At 34.9% G+C, this 20,980-nt stretch overlaps 1 protein-coding gene across 1 annotated transcript in view; it reads left to right on the forward strand.

The window, feature by feature from the left end:
• The window catches only part of AHR (aryl hydrocarbon receptor), a 63,748-nt gene that overhangs the window by 21,840 nt on the left and 20,928 nt on the right, over window positions 1-20,980 (forward strand). Inside the window, exon 3 of the mRNA XM_053944442.1 lies at window positions 17,644-17,759. Coding sequence (XP_053800417.1) covers window positions 17,644-17,759 — 116 coding nt within the window. The remainder of the gene's footprint in view (window positions 1-17,643; window positions 17,760-20,980) is intronic.

The raw sequence follows: 20,980 nt of genomic DNA on the forward strand, positions 1-20,980 counted from the left end.
TATGTCATGACCAAATCCTCTCCTTTGTTTGCCTTCTCTGATGGAAGAACCCAGTAGGTGCTATTATGAACCTTCTTTGCATCAAAAATTTCAACTCTGCATTCAAGGAACTTGTAAAATGTGAAACATACTATTTAATGTGCACAGATATACTTCAGGCTTGCAGGTATGTGGAAGGTTCTCTGGAAGACATGTAGTCAAGATTATCACTTTCCAAGATATAACACCGGACAATTTAATCTCCCCTAATTAGAAACTTAATGCTTAACAGGATGTAGCTCATGTGGCAGCATCTGAGAGATGTTTAGGGAATAAGTTCTGTATTTCAATAACTTTATGGTTTTCTTTCTGATGTTGAACATGGTAATCAGTAGGAGCCAAAGGACTAACTAGTTTCCCAAAATGCCACTTTCTTGTGTAAAAACAACCTAGGAAATAATAATAAAAAAAATCCATCTAATGGGATATCTGCTTCATTTAGATTATATTAAGGCCACAGAACTCTCTTCCTCTTAAGACATTGACAACAGCCTTAAGAAATTTACCCTTAAATAATAATTGTGTAATTTCTAGTAACTCAACAATTAATCTCAGCCTGGTAATGTGTTAGTTGATGCAGTAAATTCAAATATAACATTGCTGCAACATCACCTTTTCTACGCACATCTCTGAAAATAAATGTTGCTGTCTGCTTTCTGAATGTGATAATAGACTACACGTTACTAAAATTTAGAGATTGTCACCTCACTTAAAGGTTCTGTAAAACAAAGCTTCATGCATAAGGTAAATGGAATGAAGAGATCCAAACAATAAATTATTTTATAAAAGCTGATTATTTTTGTGTTTTTATGCCATGTAGCAGTGAAAATTGTAATCAGTTCTGATTCTTTTGTTTATTTTATGAGCAGGGTGAATTGCTTATAGCAGAAGCTTTTGCTGTTTTGCTTGCAGAGTGAGTTGATTCCAGATTGAATTGAAGTATTTGTTACTTGAATTTATTCTGCAAGACTGGCATCTATATATTTATGTATGCAAAGTGTAATACTGCTAAATGTTTGGAATGAAATAGTAGATTTTTTTTGGCACTAGGATCTAAGGATGGAAATGCCATTTGGTACATACACACACAAAAAGTAAAAAACTGTAAATTACTACAGTCCTAACTAGACTAAATGCCCATAATTCCTTTCATGAGAAATACATTACTGAATTATGTATAGTTTAATTTACCCCTAAATTATTCCAGTTATGTTTCAGGAGAGAAACAAGTATCAGTAGTTTTCACAGCCTGCACGAAGAGCAGGGAAATAAATCTATACATTAGCTACTACTTTTTTAATAACTTCTTTTGTTGCTAGAACTAGAAATAGAATAGGAAAGCTCGTAGAAATATTAACTTTTTATCTTCCCTGCAAAGCCAAGCTGTCCTGAAGAAGGAATTCCTGGGAATTTTGTGGCAGTCTTTTTGTGAGATTGAGCAATATCAGTTAAATCTCAGAAGCTGCGTATATCCTTTGTGCAAAACAGACCATGTCTATCCCACCTGTTTTTTTATCTTTGTATAGGTCAGTACATTCCTCTGCTTGTACATTAGTATAGTCATCACCAGTAATATGCCTTATTAATTTCCTTTTGCACTTGAGTTTTCTCAGTTTAAACATACCTGAGAAACCAGTTATGCTTTTAGCAGGGTGAATTTTATTTTATTTTGCTGAGTAGCTTATACATATGTACCACAGAGCTGGAACAGTATAGACTCAGTTCACTTTTTCTAAACTGGTAAAATAACATAAATCATAAACTTTTCCAATAGTCTTGGACAACCTTGTTTAGTTGAATGTTTGGGTCAGAGAGAGTTAAGAACTGGATATGGAATATTAAAATTTGCAGTGAAAAGATAGTAATAATAGTTTTCTACTCTTTGTAAATTGTAATGTTGGATTCAGTGACATTTAATAATTGTCCATCACATTTGCAAATATTTGATGTATGCAAAGGAGGCTTATAAAATGGTGAGGTTGCAGCTATATGTGTTACTATATATGTTCTGCTAAACTTTATTTGGGCTGCGGGCTTGTATTAGCTGTTGAGCTCTGCAGCCCTGGCTGAGGCTGAGTGGCTGTGATTTGGAAGCTGTGAGTGGAAGCTCAGTGTGGTGATTTACTACTCACTGTGTTGAATACGAATCACTGGGTTTGTTTTACCTGAGCACTGTATGCTGTGAGCTGTCGTAACTTAAAGGCAAATATGTTCCCTGCTAAAACTATCCAAGCTGTAGAGTGAGCCATGTCCGCTCTCGGGTTGGAAGGCAAGCTGGGGGAAAGTGTTTGAGGGCTATCTCACCTTTCTAAATCAAACTCTTCTGTTCTTCAAACCATTGCATTTCTTGCTATTTTATTACTTGTGTTTTGCTGTAAGAATGAGGATCGTTCAACTTTATATTCATTTGGAATGCAGATAGATATCTGAAGCTGAGCTGCAGAATTAATAAACTACATCCAGAATGTGTTTGTACGCAAGCTCTTCTCCAACAGAGATGAAAACTGCTTAGAAATGGAAACATACTTTTACATCCTTTTATAACTCTATGTTATGTATTAAATGTAATGGCAAAATTAAATCCTTAAATTAGGATTGGCAGTAGTGTTACAAAAATGGTGATGTGCAAGGCAGTAAGGGGGATGTGTATAGCTTTTGCCAAAAATTCTCATGTTGCTCTTCCTTCTTTTGTACTGTAAGGCCAGGGAAATTAGTATGAAGGTGTTTCTGGTATCAGTCTGGACTTATTTCTACAAAACAATTCATAGCAGCAGTATATTTGAAAAAAAAAGTTATTATCAGAATATGCCATAATTTATAAACTCAAATTAAAACACTCTTGGTGAGTTCAGCATCCTCCTGCACAAAGGGCTGGGATGCAGGAAGGAAGTGGGGTTTGTCTCACTAACAGTCACCATCTGAATCCTGCAGAGAGTTCCGTGTCATCTTTTCATCTGTCCTATATGCATCTCCCTCAGGAACATATTAAAACTAATAATAGATTCTCATTCTGGTTTATAAAAGCTAATCTTTAATTTGATGGATTAATTTTAGAACTAAAGTGAATGTGGAAGCATAACTTAGTTTCTATTAAAAGATTAAACAAATATGGTGAATAGTTGCAACTGGATCATTTTATATAAGCATATATCTTGTCTTTAATGACAGCTGTCAAAGGAACATATTTGTAAGTGTTGTTATTAATAATTCAAACGGCTTGGTAGAGCAGATGGAGTCAATTGAGTGAAATTGTCACTAGAGTGTTTCAAAGTATTTTTGCACTATTTTAGCTTACATTTTAAATTGTTAAGCTAAATGCATATATTTCTGTAACTGTGTTGGTTTTTTTTTTTCTGATGAACATAGTGAAATAAATTGTTATTGTAAGTCTTTTTACCTAAGAATCAACTGCATAAGGATAACTTGATGTGTATTTTGGGGGAGGAACTGCTCAACTACAAGAAGTGATTTTGCTTTTCTTCTTGGCTAAATCCCAAATATTCGAAGCATATGGAACGATTTAGCAGAAAATACATAATTATCAAACAGATCTGTCTTTGCCACCTTGAAAATTATTTCTTGTGGCAGGGTAAATGAAACCTCATGTTTAGATTTTACTTCATTTGATCTTTTGCTGCTTTGGCAGCTGAATACAAAAAAAAATATGACACCATTAAAATATGGGTTGATTTGTGCTTACTCTAATATGAATCTGAATATGCTTGATAAAGGCATGGCACAAACTTCTAACTGAAATTTTGAAGTAAAGTACATTTATCTTGGTAAGAACATGAACAATCTGTGTAACTGTAAAAACAAATTTAATATCATGCAGGTGTTCACAAGAAAATATGTGCACATTATTCCTTTTATTATAAATAAAACTGCAATCAAATTTTGGCTTTAAGCTTGTTTCTGTTTCTCTTTTCTATGTGGAACCAATATTAGCGATTGCCAATTCTCTATTGCAGTGTCCACTCTGTGGGCAGATAGCCTTAATGATGTTGTAGCCTTACCTATAAAAAACACTTCTTACAACATAAAAAATGTTCTGTCAAGATTAATTCAGTATGCTCTCTTTTACGTGACTTCTGATTTTCCTTTATTACTTTACCAGATCTACAGTCTTTTGAAAACAGAATTTTATGGACTAGATGATGCATTTCCCATGAAACACTCATCCCATAACAGAGTGGTCCCTTTTCAATGGGGACTGGGTCAGAGATTAATCTTGGCTTTTTTGGTCAGTGTCCCAGATGGAACATGCTTTCTGATTTGATCTTTCAGGCTTGAGAAAATTTTTTTTTATTCTTTCCTATATGGTAGATATTTTTCAACAGGAAGAGCAAGTATTATGTGTACCCTCAGCTTTCAGACCTATTTTGCAGTGGAAAAGGAAGGAGTGTGAAGCACCTGTAGCAGAGGACTGAATAAAACCTGGGTTTATATCCTGATACTGAAAAAAAGAGCTATGCAATTTTCTTCAGAAAATTGCCTGTAAAACCTGTAAAAGCCTGTAAAAGAATCAGTGGCTACCAGTTGTCAAAAGAACCAGTTGTCAAAAGATTTATGCCATATGGGGGAAGAGTCAGGAGAAATACAGTTTCTGCATCATGCTTAGGGTCAGGGTGAAGTGGGTGCCAAGCCATTCTTACCCATCCAGAGGGAGGTATGGCAGCTGTGCATGGTGGGGCTTAGAGTGGAACTGAGGAAACTGAAGTACATATGGTATTTAAATTGGGAGTTTTCTAAATATTGTGTTGGATATAGAACCCCAAACTTGGTGTGTAAGGTCCTTTATGTGGATCTGGCCTTCTGGAGTTGTACAGTACTCTGGCCCATAGCCATATCCATCTCTATTGCACTTGTCCGCGTTAAAATAATGTTTCCTGTTGCATAACTGTTTTCAGAAGTCTGGGAGCCAGACAATAACTGTCTAAATGAAAATGTTAAGAATGTTTTTCACTTCAGCAGCTACAGTTAATAAATACTGATATTTTTGTAAACTTGTAGTAGTTCTCAAAGTCCCAGGTTTTCTGGTGGAACTAAAACCAAGTGATGTGGAAGACATTTTATTAAGTTGGACTTAGCTGTCTTTTGTTTCTCCCTTCTGAAGATTTTAGTAGTTTCTCTCGAAGCAGTCTTGGAGGTAGTATTGAAGGATACATTCCTGTAGAACAGGATTACTCCATTTATCAAACAGACTAAAGTAACTGAAATTCTCCAGATCTGAGAGATGTCATTCTGTTTGTCAGATCAAGTTAGGGTCTTACAAATATCACAGGAACAGGAACAAGGGAGCCCTAGAGAGTACATATTAGAGGAGATGACTGTGTTTGTCATGTTTAGCATGGCAGAATGCAACCTAGGTGTTATGATTGTGGTCTGTGAATGCACCAAGTCAGGTAATACCAAAAAGGGAGAAGAGCTGTTGAAGTCAATGGGCAGTGTTATCACAGGAGGAAATATGCTGGACATGATAAAATGGCCACTGGCGATTTGAGGGTTTCAGTAAAATAAGCCTTACTTAGAATGTCAGTGAGGGGAGAGAGGAAAAACAAAAAAAAAAAAAAAAGAGGAAGAAGTAAGTATTACTGAGATTTAACTAAATATTTGCTGTGGTGATGTGGTATAACAACAATTCTTGTCTGAAAATGTTGCTTTGTCCCCTTTAAGACATTGCATCTTCCATCTTGCCTTTTTAATGGCATGTCAGGTGCAGTGAAAGTTGAGCATGCTTCAAAAAGCATTTGTGAGGAAATGGTAACTACTTATGTACAGCCTTTCCAATGTTGTTGTTTCTTTAGAAATAAGAATTTATGGAATTCCCAGCAAGAAAGGAATGCATGTGAAATGCAGATTCAGTGAAAGGGGCTGTTCTTTCTGAGCATCTAGCAAAGTCTCATGTTTACTGTAAAGCTGTGGAACCAAGTTATGTGGAAGCAGATGGAAATCCCTTTTAAATGTGTTGTAGTATTGTTGACTTCAGAGATACGAGATACTGCAACAACACACCATGGGTATCTATGAGCTCCGTGTCACGTAGTGTTGCAACTCCAGAGAGGTCCCTTTTGCTGCCAGATTCTCAGAACAATCTTTGTATTTCTAGACAGTTTCAAAACAAACAAAATTTCCCCACAGCACAAACAGAAAACAAACAAAAGCCCCTAAACCCTCAAGAGCCCCAACCCCTGCCCTCCCCAACTAAAAAAATTCTGCCAGTCCACACAAGCCACATAGTTCTTCTAATGTATGAAAGTGAAGAAGAAGCAACAAGAAGCTGAAATCTGGATACTATCGTATCACTCATCTTTCTTCGTGTGTGTCGTTGCCCTCCAGGGCATCTCATCAAGGCAGGAGCTTTCTGTGTTTATGTGTATCTGTGGGTAAAATGAAGTGGTGATGTTTAATGAATAGCAATTAATTATCTATCTTGATTTCTGAAACAGTTTATTAAAACTAGAATGCAAGCATTAAAAATATTAAGAAAATTTTGTGTACCTTTTGGCTTACTAAAAGCTTATGCTATGAAAGGGACATGTCATTTCTGTATTTAGAATTGTTGGGAATAGAACCTTTACTAGAGTGTTTTTTTTTTTTTTAAATAATAAGTAAAATTTTATATATTAACTTTAGAATCTTAAAGACATAATCTATGTTAAAATATTTTATGGTATTGCAGAAAAGGTTCTGTCTATGAGAACTGGTAGACATATCTGGTAACATATTAATGAAAATTTTTGTTTTAGGTTTACTGTTCATACACATCTGACTCAACTGAGCAGTTGTTTCTGAAAGATGAATAAATAAGTTCCAGTAGTAAGTTTTTGTTAATACTTGCCGTGTGTAGGGTGTGTTTTAATATTTAAAGTTTTAAATATTTAAAATGTTTATTATAAAAAATTCTGTAAGGCTAGAATTATTGGAATAAGCTTTGCAAACTTACACCATGGTTTGCCTGTGGTTTTATCAGATTGCTTCTATCAAGTTTACTTATGGACAGACTAGAACAGGCTCTCTGTGAAATGAATCCTGTGGGGCAGAGCAGATGACAGAGGCAGAGGTTCCTCTTCTTTGCAGCATTCCTTGCCTTTCTATTTCCCTCCTCTTTGGGGTTGTAATGAATAAAATATAGTTTTCCTTTGCGTCACAGCCTAACCCTTAGCAACATAAGTTATATAACGCTTGCTGTTGCTATTTCTGTATTTCTGCTAGATCAGAAATACAGACCTCCGTCCTGTGTGACCTCCTAAGCACAGTCTTTGATAAAAGTGTCTGGGATAAAATCCAGTCTGACCTTTTTTTCCCTTTTTCTTCTTTGTATATCAGAAGCCATTGAAATTTATACCTTGTTTATTATATGGAGACTGGTTATATGGAATATATGAATGGTTATATGGAGTAACCATTCATAGGTCTTTAATTCATAGACTTCATAGTTCAACATAGCAAACCAAAATTGTCAGGAAAGAGGATATTGAAATACTGTGCAGTTATAAGCTTCAAGCTTTGTGTAATCTGATGTGATTTTCACATGGAGCACTGAGATCTCTCCCAATTAGAGAATCTGAACTTCCAAATCTTTACTGCATTTATCCTTGCAGTGCTGGTGGAGCTGAAGTGCTCCTGTTCTGGTTTCATGGCTAAGGAAATGAAGTGTACAGTGCCTGTATGATGTCCACCACAACGCACAGGAAGATGATGTCAGAACCACAAAACCATTCATCCTCTCAACTTTTAGGCATATTTTTGATAACTTCCTCATTGTCTTCAGCCTCTCAGTCTTTTTCTTTCTTGCCTGCCTTCCACCCAGCCTGCCCCATGTATATGCTGTAGTGTATATTATAATCCTATATTTGCTTAAAAAGTATAATGGTGGCTGGTACTGTGTAAAAAATATACGTAAGCCACAGACTCTGCACTATTTATTGCTTTCCTCATTTTTGGATGTAGACTTCTGCTGTCTCAAAGTGCTAACACAACTGAAGCCATGGAGAAAGACAGCTGCCACTTTTGCAGGCTATTACAGTTAAAGCATCATTCTTTTAGGATATTAATATGAGGTTTTGGATATTTCTCCAAAATAACAGTAGAAACCCAGCATCTTGTCCAAATTCTGGCTCAGGAAGTTGCTATACATTTAGCCCACCATAAACTCATTAGGTAAGATCTAATTCCTGTCCTGGTTACCTGCTGTTACCTATTCAGCTTTCCATAGGAGACTGAGGTTAGAGTTCATTTCTTCTAAGAGGCTTTTTGGTGGTATAAAAATAATGCCAGGAAGAGTTAGAGATGTTTCATACAGGCTTTCCCATGTTTCAGGTGCTAGAAAAAAAAAAGTTTATGGTTTTCTTCCTCCTGTTTAGAATTTACACATGTAGTCATGCATTTAGCAGAACAATAACTTTTAGCAGTACAACCAACTATTAAAATACATCTCCTTGTTTTATTATAAATGAGATTTAGGATTTAAATTGTGGTCCACTAAACACACAACTTGTAAAACAGCAGATAAGTTACCAACTTGATGGGTCACCTTTTGTAACTTCAAGATATTTTGAAACGCAGCTGATATGGGCTTGTATTTTTTTTCTATATATGTAGTTTAATAACTATTTCAATGAAAAAAAATTTGCAAATTTAAATGAAAATCTTGTTCTTTAGAAGATACATAATCAAATAGTATGTTCAAGTATAACATACCATAAAGTAAGGGAAATTAAAATACTACACTATAGTATTTATAGGATATGATGGTTTATCAACAAAAGCTGTAGGATTTAGAAACTTTTTGAAAGGTTGTTTTCTGCTTTTGTTTGTTGTTAGTGTTGGTAAATTTTACTAAGCAGCAAAATTAGATTTAGAGAAAAGATTATTTCTTTTTTTCTCCCAGTAGAACAAATAAGTGTACTCCTTTGCTATCTTATAAATAATCTTGTGATTCAGAAATGTAATTTCTGGCAAATTTGTGGCTCCCTTTGAGTCTTGGCCAATGAAATTTGATTGAAGTTTAGGTAGGAAAAAAGGTGATACTCCTGCCAAGTTTTTGTCAGTTTTATGATTTATAACTCTGAGCATTGGAAATGTATCCTTGCCATAGACCTGGAAACCAAGTAGAACTGATCTGGACTCCAGACATGTCAATTTTGAAAGGGCAAGCAACAGGCTTCCTTATGCCAAAAATAGCTTTCATGCTAAATTATTTAAGTGTATTATTTGATCACAGATAAATGAAAAATAGTATTTTTCACTTTGGACCATTTTTGTATAGTAGGGGAAACACAAGGTCATTTTAAATTTAGATGGGTTTTGTTAGGTCAATCTGAAATATCACATGTTCAAAAATCATGGTACTTGGTATTGAGAAAAATGGGCGATGCTTTTATTCCTTATGTATATTTGTTATATATTGATTGCAATGAAGAGACTATTTTAGACTCCTGCAGCAATTCAAGTAATGTGTACCGCTTCTGCACTTTTCTCTTGTTGAGTGTAAAATATGTATGAAGACATGTCTGAAGTGTAAGTACAGCAGGGCCCTTGGGAAGTTCTGGAGCTGTACCTTGAGTAATTTCAGTCCAATGCTGACAAAATATTTACTGGTTCATTTTTGGTTTGTAGGTCTGTTTTTATCCATGGTCTCTGAAATGTTCAAGTAGGATTCTCAGTAGAACCTTAATATTGAAATTTTTTTATCTTAATTATGCTAAAAGTATAAATATTTCCCCATAGTCTAGCAAATACATATGGCTATATTGTAGTAGGTGCTTTGGTGGCAGCCACTATAGGTTCCCAACAATTTATATTGAAATATTTTGTATCAAGGCGCTTTTAACCATTGGAATCATCTGCTTTGGAGATGAAAGTTTCCTTTTCCTGTTCTTAGCCTAAACATTTTTGGGCTAGTCCTACATTTCTTCCTCCCTTATATAAAACTTATTTTATACTTGAACATCCTCACAGATGGCTAGACTTGTGCTTTCTGCTGTGTCTGATTGTATAGCGGATGAGTATGCATTTTATTTGGTTTGAATTTGGGCTAAAAAGAAAGTACAGGATGACTGGAGATGGAGGGGGTGCACATGCACAGAACTTGTCGTGCATCCAGTGCAAGTGGATGCTGCTGGGCTCGGGTTGCAGTAACAAAATCTGCACAACTGGAAATATTTGATTTCTAGAGATTTGTAACATCATTAAGCAGTCTGTATCTGTACAGCAGTTAAGTTATTGACTCTCAAAAGCCCAGGAATGTCACGGTGCGCTGTCGCAGTGTGCTGGGCTGCGTGCTGGGTGTTAGTTCGATGTCAGTGACAGCAGGGGTGCGACATTCCCCCTGCGAGCTCTGCAGATCCCAGTTATCACTGGTCCGACGCAGGAATAGAAAACAGCAACGTGGGTCTTGGGGTAGAACTGGGGTGATTTATTAGATGGATGCCACAAGGACCCAAGACCAGGGCCCAAAGACCAGAACCCCAAGACCTGCGACCCCAAGAACCAATTTAGGGGGTGTACAAAGGATTTTATACTACAACTCGGGGTGCGTGGTATAGGACTAGTAACCAATGAGGGCACAGTGGTGGGGGGGGGAAGGGAGTCTAAGGAGGGACTTTCTACAAACCTTTCAGGGAAAACAGGGGAGGGGAACAACACAAAGAGACAAATGGGGTATTGAGTACTAAAAGATTGACAAGGAATGTTCTGAGAAAGGGGTAGGGATAGGGAGGGTTGACAACTTGGGAGGGGAGGTGAATAGTGGGCAAACAAAAACTTAAAGCAAAACAGACCACAACACAGGAATTGCTCAGAACCTGACCCCTTACCCTTGTTTTGTTCTCCTTTTTCAAATAAAGAAAATAATTTTTTCAGTTAAAACTTAATCTGGTAAAAGTTTTACTTCCCCTCAGTGTCATGTTTACTTCTTTCACCAACCATAACCTACTAACATTTCTTTGAAAGTAGTCATGGTGGTATGATTTATCCTCTTGTGATAGCTGCTTCATGGCATTTTCTCTCTCTTGAGCCATGAATAATTTCTTTGAGGCCAAATCAAGAAATACCTGTCTCTTGTGGCTTATTGGTTCTTTCAGTAGCTTTTCCTAAATATGCATACATATTTATATGTCTCCACATTAGCTGAAAATATTTTTATGAATCTATGTACCATGTCTTCTGAAGCTGATAGTTTTTAAACTATAATTGGCTTTTTTATGGAAAGTAAAGGCAGCTCCTGGGTATGTTTTATTGGTAATTTTTCTGTTTTAAAATGTATTATTTGGAAGCAGGTCCAATACTGTCATAATTAGGTGCATTCGTTGATACTTAAGAGGGGAAAAAATGTATCCTTTGTTACTAGTCACTACCAAATCTACAATTTCATCCTCATTTTGCTTATATTTACAAAATCCGGTTATTCAACTTCCATGACCACTTTTGTAAGGTGTTCTGATATTTCTCTAAAATATTCTGATGTTGCTCTGCACATCAGAAAACTTATGTATTTTTTACATTTTTATTAATGTATTTATTACATTTTGAAGTTTCAGTAGTAATGGAGAGCACATGTTGTTATCCATTGCTCCATCCATCCACAGTTTACTGTAATTTAGAAGCTGAACTGTAATTTATAATACATTTACCAGGAAGACTACTCTTAAATTATTTCATCTTCAGATATGTAAGGAAGAAGACCCACTGTAAATCTATCTTGACAGTTATTCAGAATCATAAATGAAAGGGTAGGAAACGGAAAATTTAAGGATGCAAAACACAGTGGAAACTTTTTCTCGCCTACATGTAATGTGTTTTGCTTGTAAACACAGCCTATACAGAAGTCAGTCTTGCCTCATGTAACATAACTATGACTTTAGAACTAATTATGATAATTCTGAATTTTATTTTCTCTTGTATCTCTGAATACAGAGCAATCCTTCACAAGTTTTATTACTAAAATGTACAGTTTTTGCTATCCAGAAGTGCAGCTATTTACAAAATATGCAGTCAATGCATCTTTTATCTTCCTAGAAAAATAATTAGTTGTATTTTTTCCTTGTGTTATGTAACTTTCATAAACTTTTTTTGCCTTGATACTGTCAGAGATGGCAGGTGCAAAATGTTTAATATAATCTGAAGTGATAGAAATAGATAAGGTTTTATGTAGATACATGTGTGTATATATATGTGTATATATATATATATATAAAATACTTTCTCCCACTTAAAATGGATCTTTCACCAGTATAAACAATTTAGCTTATGTTAATGATTTGAGCAAGAGTTTAATATTAAACTACTGTTTTCTCAGTAGTGCCCTCCTTGTCTTGTGTTAGCTGGTGACCTTTGTGTTGAAGCTTAGCATTTGTTGCTGGAGCAAGACCACCCCCCTCAAGAGAACTGTTGTTTTTGTACAGTAATCTAGAACAGACAAGTAGAATTTATAAATCTACTGAAAAGGTTATGAAACGGTCTCAATTGGCTTTGACTGCAAACTTTGACCTGTTTGGCCAGATTTTGGAAACCATGCCAAAATTTGATTTAAAGCAATTCTGGGAAGCTCTTTAAGATTAAATTCCAGGACTGCATGACTGATGGGCTAGTGATATACTTGTGATATCAGACAAGGGTTGCTTCAATACAGTTTTAGGCTTGAACAGATCATTCACCTAAAAGTAAAAATTATCTCAAGTCTGATTAAAAGAAATTTGTTGCATCTCAATATGATTTTAAAAGGTCTGTTTAAAATTTGGCATCTTGATATTCTGTTCTCTACACCTCTCAGTAGTGAGCTACCCAGACTCCTCTAAAACAATTTGCTATGCTTTTTCTTTGGGGAAGAAAAAGTAGGAAAAGGTTCTAAACACATCATACTTTGGTATGGTTTCCGTAAACCTTTTCAGCCAGCAGTTGCTGAAATGGTTTTATTCAGCACCCTAATAACACGTGGCTGGATTAGATGAATTTTGAGATGGAAAGCTTAATCATACATTTTTTCACTCCTTAGATAATCAAATAGGAGACATTTGGTGTGTGAATGCTCAGGTTTCAGTGGTGAAAAATCTCTCCAGACTTCACAGCTGAGCACCAGCAAATGTGCATTTGTGTCAGAAAATCTTTATTTACTCAAAATAGAAAAAAACTCCACTTTTATTTATTTTTCTCATTTACTTTGTTCTTTCTGATGACCTGAAAAAAAAAGTACTTTTTTCCAAATTTAGTAATTTCTAGATTTGAGGAAAACAGCTTAATAACCTTGATTTGGCTGAGTTGAGTATTGACAGTGTCCTGATACCCACTGATGGATTCTACTCTGTTGTTCTATGGTCAGACAACTGATCGTTACATAAAATATTAGTCACATTGAGGGTAAAGGCATTTTTATTAGATTTCATTGTTATTAGTATTTCCTTTGAATATTTGTATAAGTGCTGTAGGTGTGTCACTTCTCTCATGAACAGGGGAAGTAGAACAATTTTTGAATCCTTTGTCTTTAAGTAATTTAACTATCTATATTGTATTCTTAAAGTAATAATAAATTAAACAGTTAATGTATGTATGTGTTAAATCAGGCTTCTTGCATGAATGCTTGTCAGAAACTTAAAAATAATTAGATAATTAGATAATTGCTAATGTATATGCCTTATGATGAATTCTCTGCATCTCCACTTACTTTATTAACTTTGCAATAATTAGCACAAGTAGGGCCCTCTCAAGTACATCGGTTAGAGTATATTTGCACTTGCTCTATGACAATTTTGTAATTCTCTGCTGTTATAACTTCTGGTGAAGAGAATATGAAATCATTTACAAGATTCCTGTTGAAGGTGCTGTAATAGCTAAAGATGGCTGCCTAGTCATTGATTTTGCAAGCTGAAGTGGGTGAAATAGTGGAGCTGGGACTTCAGAACAGCAGCCTGTCAAGTGAGGAAATCATGGCAAGGATTCTTACTGAGAACAGGAGTGACAGCTGGAAGGAAGAGGATGCTGGTTGTGGGCTGAGGCTTGAGGGGAGCATACCTACCAAGTATAAACCCTAGAGATCAGGTGTTTGAAGGTGAAAAAGACCTTTTTCATCTTGGACTAGAGTCTCTCTTGAAGGACAACATAGTGATTAAATGAGACAGTGGATAGACTTATTTTTTAAATAATTTTCCTCAGATTAGATTACTTTCTGAATATCTCAGCAGATCATTAATGAAATTAATCTATCATGAATTAGTAGTTGATTCAGCATGCTGCTTATAACTCATGCAGTTTCTTATAGTGACTGTTGGTCCTTGGAAAGAAGGAAGATCACCTAATACCTGTTGTCCTTATGTAAATAATTTTTTGATGAATACTTATAGGGTTTTAAAATGAAAGATGGCTTTTGTCAGTAGTTAGAGCTCAATTGCTAGAATTCTGTTTCAGACCTGAAGAAGTAGGTGTATGTCAAATGTTTTTTTTTCCCTCCCACTCCATACTGTTAGTCTAATAAAGTACACTACATCTCCATATAAGTCTCTTATAACCTGAATGTAATGGTTAAAGTCAGAGATAAGAAGTTGGCAAATACTGATGTAACCATTGTTATTTAATTTATCTTTGTAGATGTAATGTAAAAGCAACTGTCTTTTACATTGCTGGCTGGGTGCTAAAGCATTTTGCAATCATAAAACAATGTATGAGAATATATATATATATATTTATGTCTAGAAAAATCTATTAAATGTCACTGTCTAGTTTTCTTTGCGATTCAGCTTGTACTTCAAATCAGGGAAGTCTAGGCAATGGAATGATGCTTATTGCAGGACATAGGATTAAATGGCAATCATTAACCTACTTGGAAAGCAAATGCTTACAATCCAACCCTCCTGCTAAAGTTGTGTAACAGATATTTTTTGGTTTGGGTTTTTTTGTTTGCTCATTTGGTTTTGATTTTTTTTTTACAAATATAAGTAAATTTGCTTTATTTTTAATGTTTTTAAATTATTAGTGAGAAATTCTGAGAAGTAGCTTGATAGTGAATATATTCTAGAGTATGTGCACAGATTTTCCTCTTTACTCTGTGGGAGTATTCCTGTTTTAATTTCCTGTGTAGGAAAATTAAGAGAGGATAGCCCACAATGAATTCTATTTAATTCAGAGACTCTAAGACTATAAAGTAATGAGCTACTGTGATTATTCTGTCTGATGACATGAGTAAGATAGACTATGAGAACTAGCAGAACACATATGGCTGATTTTAAGCTAGGTGATGTTGACTGTAATATTACTTTTGGATGAGTTATGCTTTGTAAGATTTAGTTCTCCTTTCCATTAGCTGGTGTTTCAGAGGCCACCTGATTGTGTGGCTAAGTCTGTTCAGAACTGCTGCTTAGCAAAGTGGTCCTCCCATGCTGTAAGGTTTCTTGTTTCTGGTAGCCTTCAATTTGACAGTGTAGAAGCAAACATTACAAGTGTGCATCCTGGTATCTGGGGTTGTTCAGCACCAGGGACTTGGGTGGCTTGTAGCAGGCACTGACAGGCCTGTGATTGATCTGTCAGAACAAGGTAAATTTGGATTTGTTTCCTTTTTTTCATGAGTTGTATACCAAATTATGGATATACAGCTCTAATTTCCATTGTATCTTCCATTTTTACTAATCCCGATTGTTGGCAATTTTGCATGGGCCTTAGTTGTAAACAGCTTGATTCCATCCACATTCTGATTTCTGCAAGAGGTGTAGAATCCAATTCAGGAAAATGTTTAACTTCACACACACATCTTGTGCACCTTGAAAGTTAGGAAGAATATAGCCACCAGTGCCTTGGCTATGTTCGAGCTCAGGAGCTGTGATAGATTCTAGCTCTCAGACAGTGTTTAATCCTATCAGACATTATAAAGGAAAAACCCACTTGTATTTAATGACATACAGTATTTTGTAGAATGGCAAGAGTGATTAGGCATCTTCACTTGCAGCTTTCACAGCTGAATATGGACTTGTTCAGTAATCATACAACATAAATTTTAAAATGTTTTCTTCTGCTGCCTGTTGGCTTCAGGGGTATTTAGTGAATATTCTATATATCCTTTTGAAATATGGTAGAAAAAAATTGACTACATAATGTATTCACATGAATTTGCTGTGACTGTACCTCTGTGTGTCCTGTTGCAGGACATTTTGACTACCTTATAGGAAGAACAGCAGTAGGGTTTTAATTTCACAGCAAACATTTAGATACATTCTGATCTGATTAATCAGTTAATGTCTCTTTAGAACACATTTTTCCTCTGTGGTGCCTTTGAGGTATATTTTAATTAAAAATGTCTGGCTTGAAAGTTCTTAGCTGCCATGATCGCTTAAAAAATGGGAAAGGCATAATTTATCTTTCAGATAATATTTATAGAGTAAAAATATAATTTAATGTAATTTAAAAGTGAGTGAATAGAAGTTCTTCAGGATTCTTGACTAAAGTTCTGAACAGTAGAAAAATTAAGGTTTTCAGCAGATTGAAAAATCATTTGAAATTTAGGCTGAATATCTCATCAGTATGAGAAATTTGTATTTTACAGAAGTCCTGTTGTTTTTATAGGCTTTATTCTGTTATAAATTTCTGTTGCTTTGCATCATAGGAATTTTGGATATGGTAAAGGTTTAAGGTACAATTGCTCAAATAATTTTTAGCTGTTTAGACACTACAGACCTACTCAGACTAATTTCATATTTGAAGGCTTTTTTTCCCCCCCCTCTTTTTTGGAGTGGTGAAAAGTAGGTAACTTCTGAGTTATGGATGATCTTTGAGTATGTAGTTTTATTTGACAGCATCCTGTTTATTAGAAGGATGCAGAGATGAGACTGTCGTTTGGGAACTTCATAGCAGTATGATCTGATTCTTCATTCCTTAGTTATTGGGTAACTTTTTCTTTCAATTAGATATATTTGTGATCTGAATAATGATGATTCATTGTTATAGTATTTTATCTAAAGCTGGAAAGAGTACCTAGTTGTTTAAAAGGTTAAAATTTAACTATGACAGAAAATACCCACATCTTTTTGTTTGAAATACCTTTCTTTGTTTTGTTGGGATTTTTTTACTATGTACCATGCATTTAGGGTTCATGTTTCTTTCCTTCCTTTCCCTGAAGAGAGCTTTAGGTCTAGAGCAGGCTTTACCTGTCTGATGAACTATAGTTTGATGTCTGAAATTAGGTGGGATAAGAATAAGTGCAAGTGTTTTCCTACCTTAACACAGAGTTGCTGCTGTCATAGGAGGATGGCCTGTGAACACAAGAATGTCCTTAATTTGTCACAAGAGTGACACACTAGAAGTGAGTCTTATAGTAAAGAGAAGGAGAAGAAGGAAAAAAGGTATAAAATAATGAGACTTGGGTTGATTGCAATAATAATGGTTTTGTTGTGAAAGTACTATATATAGAAAAGAGAAAGATGACAAAATTGGAGGGTTCACTCTAAAGGTAAGGAAAAGGCTTGACATGGAAACAAAAATCTTTCATTAGACTGTGTTTATAATATATTAAAATGCATGTATTTAAATCAATTTTTTGTTACACAAAATAGCAGATCATTACCTAAATTTCTAGTGAGCCTTTCAAAGATTGCTCAAATTTTTTTCTTTTCTTTGTTCTAGTTGCATTAAAATCATCTAGCTCTACCAGACCAGAAAGAAATGGCATTCAGGAAACCTCTAGAACAGGAAAGTGTGGAGAAGGGGTGCAGATCCTGGAAGGAGAACTCCTATTGCAGGTATGTTTTGCGACAGACATATTGTACAAAGATTTAAGTAAAAAAAAACCCAACACCTGTATTTAGCATATTAGATGCTCAGGGATGAGATACAAAAAGTTTTCTTCCTGTGAAATTCTCATTTTCTTTAGGGTAATATTAAACAGCTGCTGGATTTTTGTAGCAGGGACTTCAGAGTGGATGTTAGAATATGGACTCCTCTTTAATGTTTCTAAGTAATTTATTGGGGGAATTCCCATCTCTTTGCATCTGTTGTTAATAAAGATGTTAATATAAAGGAACACTTTTTATAAGGGCCAGATAAGTTATTAATTTACTGTAAATTTGGTGACTAATTGTCTGAAAGAAACAATTTTTCCTTCAAAGACCTTGGGCTTGCTGAAATGTCTTGCTTTCTCGGTGTTTTGAAAGAACTGAGCATACATAGTATCGATTCAGGACAAATTTTAAAATACTTTGAATAACTTTTATATGAAATAATGGAAAATATTAATTTAAAAATTGTGGGTTTTTTTTTAAATTGTCTAGCCTGTTTTAATGTCCTAAGCATATGGATAATTATATACTACCAAATCTAGATTAAACTCAAGAAATTACAAATTTAGATATTACTATGTTCTAACTAGTTTCACAGAATGGATTTTATGGAGACCTGCAGCTCCATTTGAAATATGTTGTTAGTCTGTCCTCTACAGAGTTTTCACACTGATGTATCTATCAAAAGTTGCAAATCATTCTGTCAGAGCAAACTGTTTGCTTCAAACAAAAGGAATTTCAGTGTTCAGAGACTAGAAATGAAAACAGGTTCTAAGAATCCCACAAAACAATTATTTTATATTGATGCTAATTGGAAATTGTTTGCTAACCAGCTAAAAAAACTAGGACATATATTTCATTTTCTAACCTTAATAAAGTATGACAAAGAACTGTTGTGGAGTTACTACCAGTGAACAGCTTTCTTTTAAATAGAAAAGAACCTAAAAAGCTGAAATATATGGTACATTGGAAGCATCTATTTAATCTGAAATACAAGGGGAGGTTTTATGACTTCTGACTGGAAGTTATATGAGGGAACTCTTTTCCAGTATGAAAACGAAGTGGGTGATATAGTTATTACTGAAAATTCTGCCCCTCTTGGGAAGTAAATTAACCTAATTTCTTAAATGTATTTGTTTTGTAAATATTTTATATATGTGAAAAAATTTATGAGAATGAATATGCAGATAGAGTTTTCTTAGGTTATGTAACAAGTCATGAGTGTGATGAAATTGGGAATTTTCTAGAAGACAGTGGGAAGCAGTAAGTTGTAAATATTGATAAAGTCCTTCCCTTCCACATATGCTCAGAACTCTTGCATTACTCAGGTAAACAAATTATAACTGATGATGAATTTTTCCTTTTATTATCTCCCTACTTTTTTTTGTTTTGGAAAAAAAATATGAATAAACATCCTATTGTTTGTATTTGCTTGTTCGTCAGTTGTTCTTGCATGCTTCCTAACAAACAGAAAATTGTCTTTAATTTCCAACATAGAAACTGTCTTGCCAATTCAATATATTGTGGAAGCAGAGATCAAATACATAAATGTGCCTTTCTTAAAAGCAAGCTAAATTTCCTTTAAAATTATTTAAATTATTTCAAATTCTTATTTGAAATACAAAATCTGTTACAGCACAAGCAAGTTTATGATAAAGAGTGCAAGAAAAAGATGACCTTTAAGAAATATTTAAAACTTAATTCTCAACTGTAATGAACAATTTTGTAATTATCTCTTTATTAGGACCATTGAGAATAATTTCTAGAGGCACAAATATCATCTTCAGTTCTCCAGGATAATAAACTCACTGAGAAATTTCATTATGTGTTTTCAGATAATTATTTTTGGATTGCATTTTGCAAAAACTTCCATCAGAACTCATCTCTCATTTATTAGTCTATCCATTTTAGAGAATTTTTGGCTTAAATGATGCATATGGCTATCTCAGTAACAATCCTAGTTTGAGAACTGTGTACTAGGGCCAGTGCAAAATGTGATTCCAGGTACAGAAGCTGTAGGTAGCTCTGAATGAAATGGACCAGAATAAGCAATTTTAGCATTTGAGGCAAAGTTAGATGCTGTGCAGCTTGCAGATGTTTTGTGTCAACCAGCTGAGGTGAAATGCCCTGCAGAACAGGTCAGCAGAGGACACGAGCACCTGCCACTGCGGCATTCTGCTCCCATGAAATTACTGCGAGCTTCATCAAAATCAAGGGTTCTGTGTAACCACTAGAGATTCCTTGGATTGACGATGGTATTTAATTTCAGATTATTATTGATTTTTTAATCTCATTCCTTATTCATGTAAAATTTATTAAACTTATAAGGTGTTTTTATAGAGCTAACAACTGTTTATGAGAGTAGATTAAATAATATCTACACATTAAATTGGAATGGTTCACAGCATTTAAAGACCAGTCATTTAACCAGATATTTCAGTTATAAATTATTGCTTTTTGCAGTAAGCTATAGGATGTCCTTCACTTACTTTACATTTTCTATGTACCATAATTCAGCATAAATAAAGATTTTTTTAAAAAAATTGTTTTGAGTGCTGGCCAAATTTGCCTTTGAATGCAGCTGAGGAAATTAAGTGGCACAATATACTCACTCCAGCCCCTAGAGACTGCCTTTTGTTAAATCTTGACTGAAATCCATAGAAGTAAATCGGCACCTTTCAGATGAGCTGCCAAGTCACAAATGTACTGTTTGCTATCACAACAATTGCCATGGACCGTATTGATTGGGAGTTTAGATAAACGCCCTTTGCGTGACTTTGAGTGTGGAGCCGCCTGGTCTGCTGCTCCACTGAGGGGGAAATCTCTTCAAAAACATTGTTTACTTGCAACAGTCTGCTTTTGCAGAGGTTTTCTATTTTAAGTACACTATAAAATGTTTTCTTGGATTATATAGGGGATCTTGATAGCTTGATTTCCTGTCCACAGTGGCCTGTCTGCACTATGAATAGAATGGATTTTGGGACTGAGTTTGTGACATGGCTCTTGTTTGTGCTGTGGGCAGCTGGGGGTATCCAATGCTTGAGCCACACAAACATGGTGAACTGCGGTTGATATTAGATAAATTTATAATTCTTCATATATGTTCCTTGTCTTGTACAATCAAGGATATTGAAAAGTCATCAATATGGATTGGCTTCTCCACTGAATTTTAAAATAAAGTTTGT

Source organism: Vidua chalybeata, chromosome 1, assembly GCF_026979565.1.
Source record: "Vidua chalybeata isolate OUT-0048 chromosome 1, bVidCha1 merged haplotype, whole genome shotgun sequence".
Classification (NCBI taxonomy): domain Eukaryota; kingdom Metazoa; phylum Chordata; class Aves; order Passeriformes; family Viduidae; genus Vidua; species Vidua chalybeata.